Genomic DNA, 12510 nt, shown 5'->3' on the forward strand with positions numbered 1-12510 from the left:
GCGGAGCCCTGTATTTGTTTAATATGGGTTGTTTCTCACTGTTGTTATCAGGTGACTAGAATGTCCCAATTGTTAAAATTTTAAGTAAAGTGAATACAACACGCCAAGTGTTCAATATTAAGTAAAGTGAATACAACTCCCCGTGCACAGTGCAACCAGCGAACGATTGAGAAGACAGGAAGTGACGCAATACGTTACCGCAGAGGCCGCTCCGCTTTACAGTATGTAACTTGAACGATCCCTTGTGTATCAAGTATTGAGAATCTTTCATTTTTATTAGGCATCAGGAAGAAGTCAAAAGTGCCTGGTGTCATGATTACACAGTTTGTGGAGGAACTACCAGAAGGAAAATCAACTCCCGATTTTACTCGCAAACCTATTGCTCTTACCATTCAGGAAGGTAAAGTAAAAATTTATGCTTGCTTGCTGCTTTTTATATAGTAACATGGTTTCGGAGTTGATGAGTTGAAATGTTGAACACTGAATTATGAAACGTAATGCTTTTTTTTTTTAAATGCATGCTATAATCATTCATAATGGCATACTAGTTATAAATGTTTGTTTCATCCAAACTTCGTGAGAAACATAAAAGCAATATTTCATAAATATTTTAGGTAAAACAGCAGTCTTTAAAGCCAAAGTTACAGGCAACCCACCACCTACAGTAACATGGAGCAGAGCAAATGGAGAAATACATTATCACCCTGATGTATGCCTGCAGAAATATGATGAAGCATCATATGAGAATACCCTTCAGGTAAGCTGTTACTGTTACCATGCAAGTGTAATGATCAACTGGCAACATTTTTCCACACTATTGTGTTACATGTTACACAGTAAATTGCAGGTTTTTCCACTCTTCTAAATTTTATGCATTTATTTTAAATTTTATTTTAGTTGGAAACACGTCAGAAAGAAATTAATATCGTTATTTAAAATGTTCACGATCACTTGGGATTGCGACATCTATCACCACCACTGTCTTCTGGTGTTAATCCACCACCACTATGTCAGGCTGGTTGGCCACCATCTTGTCAGTCTGGATCTAGAAGTCCCACAGTATCTTGGCCTGCTGGTTCTCCAGCACTTTTGGGGGTGTCTCCCACCTGGACCCTGGGGCATCCAGTCCATACTCAGTGCAGATGTTCCTGTACACTATGCCAGCCACCTGGTTATGCCGCTCCATGTATGCCTTCCCTTCTAACATCTTGCACCCTGCTGTGATGTGCTGGACTGTCTCAGGGGCATCTCCACAAAGTCTGCACCTGGGGTCTTGTCTGGTATGGTAGACCCTGGCCTCTATTGCTCTGGTGCTCAGGGCCTGTTCTTGTACAGCCATGAGTAGTGCCTCTATGCTGTCCTTCAGTCCAGCCTTTGTCAGCCACTGGTATGTTTTCTCGATATTAGTCACTTCCTAGCTGCCTCCTCATCGTTACTATTTGCCTGCGGGATCCCCAGGTATTTGTAACTGCCCTGCACATCTGTGATGTTCCCTTCAGGTAGTTCAAACCCATCAGTTGTGATCACCTTTCTCTTCTAGATATCATCCACCCACATTTGTCAAGCTCGAATGACATCCCGATGTCCTTGCTGTAGATCCTAGTGAGGTGAATCAGGGAGTCGATGTCACGCTCATTCTTGGCATACAGCTTGATGTCAGGAGGTGGCTGACGGTTGTTCCACTTCGGAACTGGTACCCATAGCCACTCTTGGTGATGATCTGGCTGAGGGGGTTTAGGCCTATGCAGAACCGCAGGGGGGACAGAGCATCTCCTTGATATATGCCACATCTGATGCTCACCCGCGCAATTGGCTTTGATTTGGCCTCCAGAATCGTGTTCCACAGCTTCATGGAGTTCTGGATGAACTCTCTTAGTGTCCTGTTGATGTTATACAGCTTTAAGCACTCCAGTATCCATGTGTGCGGCATTGAGTCACAGGCTTTCTTGTAATCAATCCAGGTAGTGCACAGGTTGGTGTGCCGCATCTTACAGTCCTGGGCGATTTCCCTGTCGACCAGTAGCTGGTGCTTGGCACCTCTGGCGTTGTTCTCTATGCCTTTCTGTGCTCTGCTCATGTATTGATCCATGTGCCTGCTGATCTTAGCCGCTATGATGCCTGATAGGAGCTTCCATGTGGTGCTGAGGCAGGTTATGGGCCGGTAGTTGGACGGTATTGTGTCCTTCTGGGGGTCCTTCATTATGAGGACTGTCCGGCCCTGGGTTAGCCACTCTGGGTGGTCCCCTGATGTTAGAAGCTGGTTCATCTGTGCTGCCAGGCGTTCATGGAGTGCAGTCAGCTTCTTAAGCCAGTAGGCGTGGCTCTTATCGGGCCCTGGTGCTGTCCAGCTCTTCATTTTGGACACTCTTGTTTGGATGTCTGCTAAAGTAATGACTACTGGGTCTTGTTCTGGGAGTTGGCTGTGCTCATATAAATCTCTTCCTCACCCCTCCTGGGTGGTGCCTCCTTCCTTTGGACTCGGGTCCTCTAGGTCTGGGAGTCTGAGGGTTCCTGGTATCTGTTAGAGCCATCTACTCAGGTTGGGGGTTTCTGCCCCTAGTGTCCAAATCACTACTGGGACCACTGTTGCCTTCATACTCCACATTCTCTCTATCTCCTCCTTCAGCCCTTGGTGTTTCTCCAGCTTCTCGAGTTATTCTCGTGTAATCTGAAATACTGTAATCTCCTTGAATATAAAGGTAGTCTGATCCAGTCCCTATCTAGAGCTACACTATATAGTAGATGTAGAAAAGCGCTAAATCCGATCTTGAAATGCAAAAAGCAGATCATGATGATGGTAGTCGATGTTAAATGCATAATGTATTTTGGTGTTGTTACAATAAAGTAGGTGGGAGTGAGAGCTCTTCAAACCTTTGTGGTATGGCAAAAACAAATCAACAAACTTTGCGTCACTGCCACACAGATTCAGTTACAGGAAGCTTCACACTGTGTGTTCTCGAATTTATTGAACATAATTTAGAGCAGTAATTAATATGATTGGATGAATTGTGTTAGTTCAGAATCAGAGTAAGAATGGCCATTTTCCTGTTGATTTCAGTTCATGTTTCCTTGACACTTTTTGTGCATCTTATAACAAAAGTGCCTACCAAATCTGAAAAACTGTAAATGTTGCTACTGAGCGATTTCTCTGATATGTATAAATACATTAAATTATCAAATTTTTGCCAGAACTGATGTGTGCAGACTTACATGGGTTTCTGAACATATGGAAATGGAAAACACTTGGGAAAAGAAAAAAACAAATAAAAACAGCAGGAATAATTGGGTCCTTGCTCAGGCCTTAGGCCTTAATTGAAAACCAAAAATAGCATTTTCTGATAAATGCTAATGAATAAACTTAGTAGCTGTAACAACTTAACCATAGGTAGTATTATTTGTGTCATATAAAATCCATTAAAATTGTTGTCCCAAAAGAAACATATGTGTGCATTCAAAATCCAACAGTTTCCAAAAGTCTCACCTGAAGATGCTGACACCTACAAATGTTTTGCCACTAATGAGTATGGAAAAGCTGTATGCACTGTTCTGTTGAATGTCATTGAAGGTAAGATCCTGCTCTCCCCATCTTTTGATTACAAATTTTGAATTTTTCTGTTATATTATGATGATCACTCAATATGTGTTTACAGTTGGATTCTCCAGGACGAAAGAATTACAAAAGACACAAGGAGGAGGTGAGTATTTGTATATGTTTTTTTCTATACAGCCAAGTCCATATATTGTATTGGTATTATAGGAATAATTGTGTCTGTCACTGTTTATGCCACATCATTGCAGTGCCATTGTGTGGGTAACTTGACACTTTAAAGGCACTCTCATAAATTGAATGACTAATGTCAGCCTGTGTTGCTGTATTATCCACAACAGAGTGGATCAGTAAACACTAGAGGTGTAGACAGATTTTACAAATGGAATGAGAAAAAAAATATTTTCACAGCTTCTGTACAGAATTAAAACAATCATGAATAATAAGACTTTGTACCACCTCCGCACAGTTATAAAATTCTGAAAGCTTTGACAGAATTTCGAATTCATTTAAATTATTTTATGTGTGTTTCAAGAGTGCATTTTTATTAAAATGTGATATTTTAATGTTTTTTTAATGAACTCTAAAAATCTATTTTTTGTCATTATTTTTGTCAGACATTATTAAAACATTTTATGCTTTCTCAGATATAGCAGACTACAGGAAAAAGCTTAAAAAACGGTAAGTAGATTGCATTTGCGCTGGATATTATGCTGTTGAAGCTCAAGGGATTTCACAATGATAGGGTGAGAGCAGATGAAAGTTGTTATATGATGTAAAACATTTCTTACTGGACAGTAATGCTGATGGAGTCCGTGAAGAAAAGGCAATGGAGCCAGAAGAAAAAGTCTGGGAAATTCTGCTTAGTGCAGACAAGAAAGATTATGAGCGCATTTGTGCTGAATATGGCATCAAAGACTTCCGTGGCATGTTGAAGAAACTCAGCGAAATGAAGAAAGAGAGAGAGGAGGAGATTGCAGGGGTTTGTAAAACCTTCTTGAATTAATGATCTTCTTCTCTTGTCTGTCACCATTTGTTCCACTTGTGTGTTCCACTGTATTCACCACAGATATGGTATTACGTCAGAATGATTTCTTAAAATGTTGATTTATTTCAATAGTTCATCTCTCAGATCTCTGCACTCAAACATATTGATGTAAAAGAAGAGAACTGTGCAACAATTGAATTGGACATGGACCTAAAAGATCCCAGCAGCAAAATATTCCTGTACAAGGTAAAGGCTTAACTGCAACATCCAACCTTTATTCACTGCCTTTTAAAACTATAACATGTCTCTGTGTTGTGCAGGATGGTGTAATGGTTCCATTCACAGTAGAGGAGAGTGAATCAATGAAGCACAGTTTAAAACAAGTGGGCAAGAAATATGTGTTCACAATTAAAAACCTAGGCACAGATGATGCTGGACTCTATTCAGTAGACGTTGAAGGTGTCAATGTCTTCTCTACTGAGTTCAAAGGTACATCCTCAGTTGGGTTATGAGGAATCAATCAGGTTAATGTAAATTATATCCTATATCCTCCTGTAATATAAATTAGAGCCCTGAAGTGATTTTTCTTTTATTAGTGATGCTAGTTTTACTGAGCCCCGTCATTGTTTTGTTCATGTTTGCAGTTCCAGAAGTTGATTTTGCTGTGAAAATACAAGAGGTTAAGGCTCTGGAAAGAGAAGACGCCCTCTTTCAATGTGTCCTAACAGCACCTATGAATGACATTAAATGGTTTGGCAAAAATGCTCCACTGTCAAACAGTGAGAAACATGAAATCACTGTATCAGAGGATAAACTTATCCATAAACTGATTGTGCGAGACTGTTTACCTCTGGATGCAGGTATCTATGCTGCTGTGGCAGGAATCAAATCATGCAATGCCTGGCTTGTAGTTGAAGGTGAATCATTATTTTCTTATTTTATTACAAAATATGATCATGCAAGAAAAATTATTAGGACATAACTTTTAGATACATTCTTTGGATATCAAAATGATTGCTAAACTCTTAAGCATTTAGTTGAATATTACAAATGATTTTACAATCTTTTAAGCTGACAGAGATCCTGCCAACAAGGGCAAGAAGGCTTCTCGCAAAACAACTATCGCTGGAGGAGGTAACACTGAAGATTTAATGAGGATAGCTAAGGACCAGAAGGAAAGATATGACAAAGAAATGGCAGAAAAAATGGAAAATGCCAAGAAAGCTCAAGTTGAAAAAGAAGCTGCAGCAGCAGCGGCTTGGGCACAGGCTCAAGCAGCTAAAAAAGCAGCAGAAGAAGCCAAAGCTATTGCTAAAGCTGCAGCTAAGATGACTGCAAAGTCAAAAAGATCAGCAGATGAGAAGACTGGAGCTATGCAGAAGTCTAAGAACAAGGAACGAAGGAAGGAAGCAGGTGCAGCTGCTCATGGTGGCTCTGATGCAGTTGCTGCTATTGCTGGATCTGCAACAGGTTTAGGTAAAGCTGGCACAAGTGAAGTTGGAGTAGCAGTTGATGGTGCAACTGGTGACAATCAAGACTTTCTTGTAGAATATTTTGTTGAAGAGGAGGAGAAGGAGGAAGAGGAAGAGAGTCATTCAAATGAGGATTCAGACATTGAAAATGAAGGACAAGAAGGTAAAGGAGGCAAAGGAGCTGAAGCAGTAAGAGAGGAGAAAGGAGAGGGATATGGAGAAGCGAAGAAACTTGTGATAGAAGATTCACTAGTTCCAGATACAGAAATAGGTAAGAAATTCAAAGATTATACACAATTCACAACAATTCACATTTTATTCATTTAAAATATATGAGTTGAAGCACATTGATATTAAACAATAATTAAGCAAGAATTATTATTTATCACTAATAGATGATGAGAAAACAACAAATGACAATGAAAACTCTAGGAAAAAAGGAAAACATTTCATCAAGAAAAATCTGGTAGTTGAAGAAGCTATTGTTGGTAAGTAAAGAAAGCTGCATGTTCAAGAATTTACTGACTCAAAGTCATTCAAGGATCAATACCTCTTATGCAATACCAAACTGACAAAGAAAGTACTCACGCTGACATAAAGCACTGCTTTGTCCAATGCACAGCCAGCTCAAGGAACAGATAGTTTGGACACTCAAAAAAGGGAATCAATAATACCTGTAATGTGGATTGCATAATTGCATTCATCAGTGATGTTTGAAGTGTTCTCCTGAAAGAAAATTCACTTATTATCGTCAAAACTATGTCAATGAAAAGGTGGAAGAAGTCTTTGAGTCCACAAAACACTTTCTGACGGTAAAACGTTGCAGCCACTTGCAGTAAGAATTGACCAGTGATCCTCACCACCCCGCAAAATTTCAAAAGCATCAGAGTAGCTATCAGTTTCCTAAGCTGCATCCAGACATATTTGGAGACCACTGCTTTTTGGTGTGTGTGTGTGTGTGTGTGTGTGAGTGTGTGTGTGCAAATTATATAAATTAACAATGAATTTGATTCATCTGGGCTACTGTCAATTCATGTTTCTATAAATACTTCACTTCAAAATATAACAAAACACAGCATATGATAGGCTTCAGTTCCACCAGTTGATTATTTATAAATGTACAGCTGGATATTTAACACCTTTACACATTTTCCCTTTGTGTTGAGGTTACCCTTGCTCAGAATTATTATATGAAAGAGTTTTGTGGATTCAAAACCCTTCTGGAACCTAACCCTACCCAGCTCTGCATCAATGTGAATTGCTGTGTTAATATTAAATTGTGTATATATATATATATATATATATATATATATATATATATATATCTATATATATATATATATATATATATATATATATATACACATATATATATATATATATATATATATATATATATATATATCTATATATATATATATACATATATATATATATATATACACATATATATATATATATACATATATATATATACACACACACACACACACACACACACACACGCCTCCCTGGTGAGGTGTTCAGGGCATGTCCCTCCGGTAGGAGACCCAGGACACGTTGGAGAGTCTATGTCTCTCGACTGGCCTGGGAACGCCTCCGGATGAGCTGGAGGAGGTAGCTGGGGAGAGGGAAGTCTGGGCTTCTCTCCTTAGGCTGCTGCCCCCGCGACCCGACCCCGGATAAGCGGTAGAGGATGGATGGATGGAATATTATTGTTTATTCAACCTGTAAGTTCCTATGGGTCAAGATTGTATTTCCCAGTTCCACATGTTTAAATTTGTTCCTGTAGATCTTTCATCCTGGGAAATTAACTCTGTGAAGTCCAGTCTGGTAAAAAAAAAAAAAAAGGGGGGGGGGGCATGCTCAAACGTCTTTGAAACAATATTTTTTTTGTCCGTAGATAAACTACCTGCGTGTATTAACCCACTAATATTATACTAAATATCTAACTAACCAATCAGGACCTGACACAATTCAGATGTTCATATAGTACATATATCTTATTTTTTCTCTGTCTAATTCATATGGTTTTAGAATAGCTAATGTGCTGTCATCTAATGTGTCTTTTTTGTTGTGTTTTTTTTTTTAATTTTAGAAAGCCCAAAACAAAAAAGTTGCATTACCAGCAGACTTTTTCATGCTGCGTGCCCTATAAAGTTTTAGCATTTCAATTTGATATAGGTTGATGCTTGAAATAAGGCATTTTTCAAATGCAAATGCAGTATACACTGCTATACACCATTCTTCAATATCTTTACATTAAAACAAATATGAAACCCATCTTGTATAAGAGCTGGTAATCATCTTTCCAAACTAATCTCTTTTCTGCTGTGAAACACAATGTTTATTTTCTATTAATGCCTCTGCTGACTTTAACACATTAATGGTTATTATTGCTGTTTTCATCACATTTGTAAGGCATATCCCACAGAAAATGAGAAACATTGGATTGATGGAAAATGGTGATGCTAATCCCTAGAATGTAAAAGCAAACATCACAGAAGAGAGTGGCACCAGTGCTGAAAAAAAAAAAAAATCACCAGTCCAAGCAGGCAGAGATGAATCTGCTGAAAATGGTGAGGTTGCAGATGGTGAAGTGTTCAGGCCAAGCACGACAGGGGCCATTGATGGCGGAAACAGTTAGTGGTAAGGTCACTGGATTGCTTTACTTGCTGCATGGGAAGCTCTGGCACTGAAAATGAAGGTATTTAATGACTTGTTTTTTTCAGTTAATTGCAAGTTAACATCACTGTGCCAAAAAAAAAAATCAGTAATGAAAACTATAGTTTAAAATGTATATTTATCTTTACAAACAAAATGCACAAAATGTAATTTTGTTCATTAGTAAATTATAGAAAAGAAAGAGCATGAGTTTATTGATTTCTATGAATGATAGTTCGAGTAACAGGAGGCAATATAACTCTTATCTGTGCCCACCTCTCTGTCTGCGTATGTGTAAATGCATCTGTGCTCTGTGTTTCTATTCATGCTTGCTATTTAAAACAATAATTCAGGATGTCAGGAGTCAGTGTTTTGCATTTAATCCTGATTAATAAACAGCAGAAGTGAAAATGTTCTTAATGCAACTACACCCCAAATCTTCAGTTTCAAGATTGAAGACATTCTGGGCTGAATTTGGAAGGCAACGATGTAGACCAAGACGGAAAGAAAAATTCATTTTCTTCAGTGACCTAGGAACAGTTCGGTTTAAGGTTTCTTTTTTCCCTGGAATCCTTTTTTATGGAAAGTGCACGAAGGAATACTTCACGGCCACCCTATGCCAGATCTAGATACACTTCCACCACATATAATTTGTGGAAATGATGAAAGGAAATGACGACTAAGCCTTAAATAAATGCAAAAGTATGATACCTTCGACACTGCTTAAGCAAACCATGTTTTACAAAGTGTATTTCATATAATTCAGAAAGTACGAGATGTTGGAAAATGTTTGAATTAACTCTACTTTCAAGCTAACAACATCCAAATCAGCAAATTTTGCACAAATGTCAAACCTTTCCTTGTCCTTTCATTAACTTACTGGCTGATAACTCTTCAGACCCAGGGGTGCATTTTCATGCTGGACTTTCTGACTGCAAAGTTGTTATTGGAGAAGCAGCAGAACTGGAGTGTAAACTAAGCAATGAAGATTGCAAAGGAATGTGGTACAAAAATGGAGAAGAGGTAAGCACAGCGATAAAACAAAATAAAAATAGCCAGTGGATGCAATTTATAAATGTGTTGTATTCCAACATGTTTTGTATAGATTAAATCAGATGAGGGTATCACCATTTCAAAAGAAGGAAGTTTCCACAGGCTAAAAATTCAGAAAGTCACAGAGGAATATGCTGGCAAATACAAATTTGAAGCTGATGGGCGGAAGACAGAAGCCTTGATTGTTGTTGAAGGTAAAAAACCTACAGATGCCAGTATAAAAACAATAAATATGGGGCCCTGATAAAACAAAAAAAAACATGTTTGTTTTTTGGTTATTGTCTGTAGATCCACCCCGTTTTGATGCAGAAGAACTTGAAGCATTTAAAAAAACAGTAACAGTGAAAAGGGGACACAAAGCTATCTATAAGTTACCTTTTATTGGACGGGAGCCGATAAAAGTTCAGTGGTACCTTGATGGTGAAGAGCTTTCAGATGAAGCAAACATCAAGTTAGAGCATTCAGATGGTAGCAGCCGGCTCATTCTAACCAAGCTGCAGCGCAAGGACAGTGGCGAAGTCAAGATAAAACTTAAAAATGAGTATGGTACTATAGAAGCTTTGAGTCAGCTTATTGTACTGGGTATGTATGCAAGTGCACATGATCTTGTGGTGATAGTTATTACATTTGTGGTCACAGTTATTGTGTTTGTAGGTACATCTGAGATTAATACTCATCCTCATTTAAACAGATAAACCCACCCCTCCGATGGGACCTTTGGAGATTGTAGATGCCTCCTCTTCTGTAATTGAATTTAAATGGAGAGCCCCAAAAGACAGTGGTGGCTGCAAAATAGGAAATTATATACTTGAACGTCAACAAATAGGTCGGAATACCTGGAAGAAGGTGGGGCCAATTGGTCCGGAACCTACATACAGGGACACTGATGTAGACCATGGCAGGAAGTACTGCTACCGCATCAGGGTTGAGACTGAACTGGGCACCAGTGAGATAATGGAAACAGAGGACATTCAAGCTGGTACAAAAGGTAACAGACAGATTTCATCCATGAGCTGGCTTAAAGGTTAGAATGACCCTTTTTTTAAAAGTTTTTGAACCACACTTTGGTGTGGGGAAATAAAAGACCACTCAAAACCCTTCTAGCCCTGTAAACTGGTGACTAACTGGGGAGTAGTCATTGTTTTAAGTGTGATCATTGAATCCTCTTGTGCTCCCAGTTTCATTTCAAAATAAGAGTGTCATGCAACATAGCAATACTTTCCTCTTAATTCATTGTAATTGCAGTAGGCTGAAGCCTTGAAATGAAATAGAAATTTTTTCCTCACAAACATTTGTCTTGACAGCATACCCAGGGCCTCCATCAGCACCAAAGGTAATCGGCGCGTTCAAGGACTGCATCACCCTGGCTTGGTCCCCTCCAGCCAACACTGGAGGTACGAATATTCTTGGATATAACCTTGAAAAACGGAAGAAGGGCAGCAATTTGTGGGGTCTGGTCAATCCATCCGAAGAGATCATCAGAGGTGACCCAGCATTTTTACATAATTTAGATGTATTTTGTGTTGTTATAACCCCTATACATAGGTTGAGAAGCTCAGTCACTCGAGAAGCTCAGGTTAGAGCCTCTGCTCCTTCACATCAAAAGGAGTTAAGTGAGGTGCTCGGGCACCTCTTTGGGATGCCCCCTGGAAGCCTCTCCCTGGAGGTGTTCCAGGCATGTCAAATGTTCCAGGCATGTCAAACTAAGCACCTGAAGAACACCCAGAACACACTGAAGAGACTATGTCTGTCAGCTGGCCTGGGAGCACTTCAGAATTCTTCCAGGAGTGCTGGAGAATGTGTCTGGAAGGAGAGAAATCTGGGCATCTCTGCTTAGTCTGTTATTTTCACAGTTTGGCTCCAAATAAGTTGATGAAGATGAGCTGAGATGACAATTGGTAGTAGATCTATGAAACTGCAATAATAATGTATTCCATTTTGATTATTACACAGCAAAGGGATATGCTGTTAAAGATGTGGTTGAAGGTATGGAGTATGAATTCCGTGTATCAGCAATCAATACCTCCGGAGCTGGTGAATTCAGCACACCATCTGAGTTTGTGTTTGCCAGAGATCCCAAAAGTAGGTGAAAGTTGGAAATGTCACTCATTCTTTTAATCCTTCACAAAAATTGCAATGATGTCATGTATGTGTTGCAGAAGCTCCTGGTAAAGTCCAAGACTTTAAAGTTACTGATTCCACCTATACAACCTTGTCCCTCTCCTGGAACAAACCTAGGGAAATAGAAGGCATGAAGGATGAAGCCAAAGGATATTTTGTAGAGATCAGACCGGCAGAGAGTACTGAATGGGATCGATGCAATTCAATTCCAATAACTATGACTTCCTATACAGTTAAAGGTTTAAAGTCACTGGCCATGTATTGGGTGAGAGTTGTTGCTACAAATGATGGAGGTGAAGGAGAGGCACAGGAACTCGATACTTACATTCTGGCAACACCCCCTCCTGGTAGGAGAATTCCCTTCATAATTTAGTAAATTTCATTTGCTAAATTTCTTGGCAACTACCGTATTTTCACAACCATAAGGCGCGCCGTATTATAGGGCGCACCTTCAATTAACAGCCTATTTTAGAAATATTTTCATACACAGGGCGCACCGTGTTATAAGGCGCATAGCATAGAAACTGCGTAGTGCCTGTGGTTTCATGACGCGTTCACTAGATTGAGCTGCGCTAAAAGGAATGTCAATAAAACAGCCAGATAAGTCAGTCAAACTTTATTAATAGAATACAAACCGTCGTTCTCACAACTCTATTCACTCCCAA

General features: G+C 39.2%; 1 protein-coding gene across 6 annotated transcripts in view; it reads left to right on the forward strand.

Annotated features, from left to right (window-relative positions):
- Window positions 1-12510, forward strand: part of LOC130523977 (immunoglobulin-like and fibronectin type III domain-containing protein 1) — a 28075-nt gene that overhangs the window by 12076 nt on the left and 3489 nt on the right. For 5 of the 6 annotated variants that reach the window (XM_057029635.1, XM_057029633.1, XM_057029634.1 and 2 more), the window contains 18 exons: window positions 281-400; window positions 615-757; window positions 3466-3565; window positions 3651-3695; window positions 4195-4228; window positions 4346-4529; window positions 4668-4781; window positions 4856-5024; window positions 5180-5452; window positions 5607-6278; window positions 6403-6495; window positions 9570-9694; window positions 9777-9918; window positions 10013-10306; window positions 10416-10712; window positions 11029-11208; window positions 11678-11806; window positions 11884-12192. In XM_057029635.1, the coding sequence (XP_056885615.1) occupies window positions 281-400; window positions 615-757; window positions 3466-3565; window positions 3651-3695; window positions 4195-4228; window positions 4346-4529; window positions 4668-4781; window positions 4856-5024; window positions 5180-5452; window positions 5607-6278; window positions 6403-6495; window positions 9570-9694; window positions 9777-9918; window positions 10013-10306; window positions 10416-10712; window positions 11029-11208; window positions 11678-11806; window positions 11884-12192 (3423 nt within the window). The remainder of the gene's footprint in view (window positions 1-280; window positions 401-614; window positions 758-3465; window positions 3566-3650; window positions 3696-4194; window positions 4229-4345; window positions 4530-4667; window positions 4782-4855; window positions 5025-5179; window positions 5453-5606; window positions 6279-6402; window positions 6496-9569; window positions 9695-9776; window positions 9919-10012; window positions 10307-10415; window positions 10713-11028; window positions 11209-11677; window positions 11807-11883; window positions 12193-12510) is intronic. The other variant, XM_057029636.1, reaches the window with a different exon arrangement.

Source organism: Takifugu flavidus, chromosome 4, assembly GCF_003711565.1.
Source record: "Takifugu flavidus isolate HTHZ2018 chromosome 4, ASM371156v2, whole genome shotgun sequence".
NCBI lineage: Eukaryota > Metazoa > Chordata > Actinopteri > Tetraodontiformes > Tetraodontidae > Takifugu > Takifugu flavidus.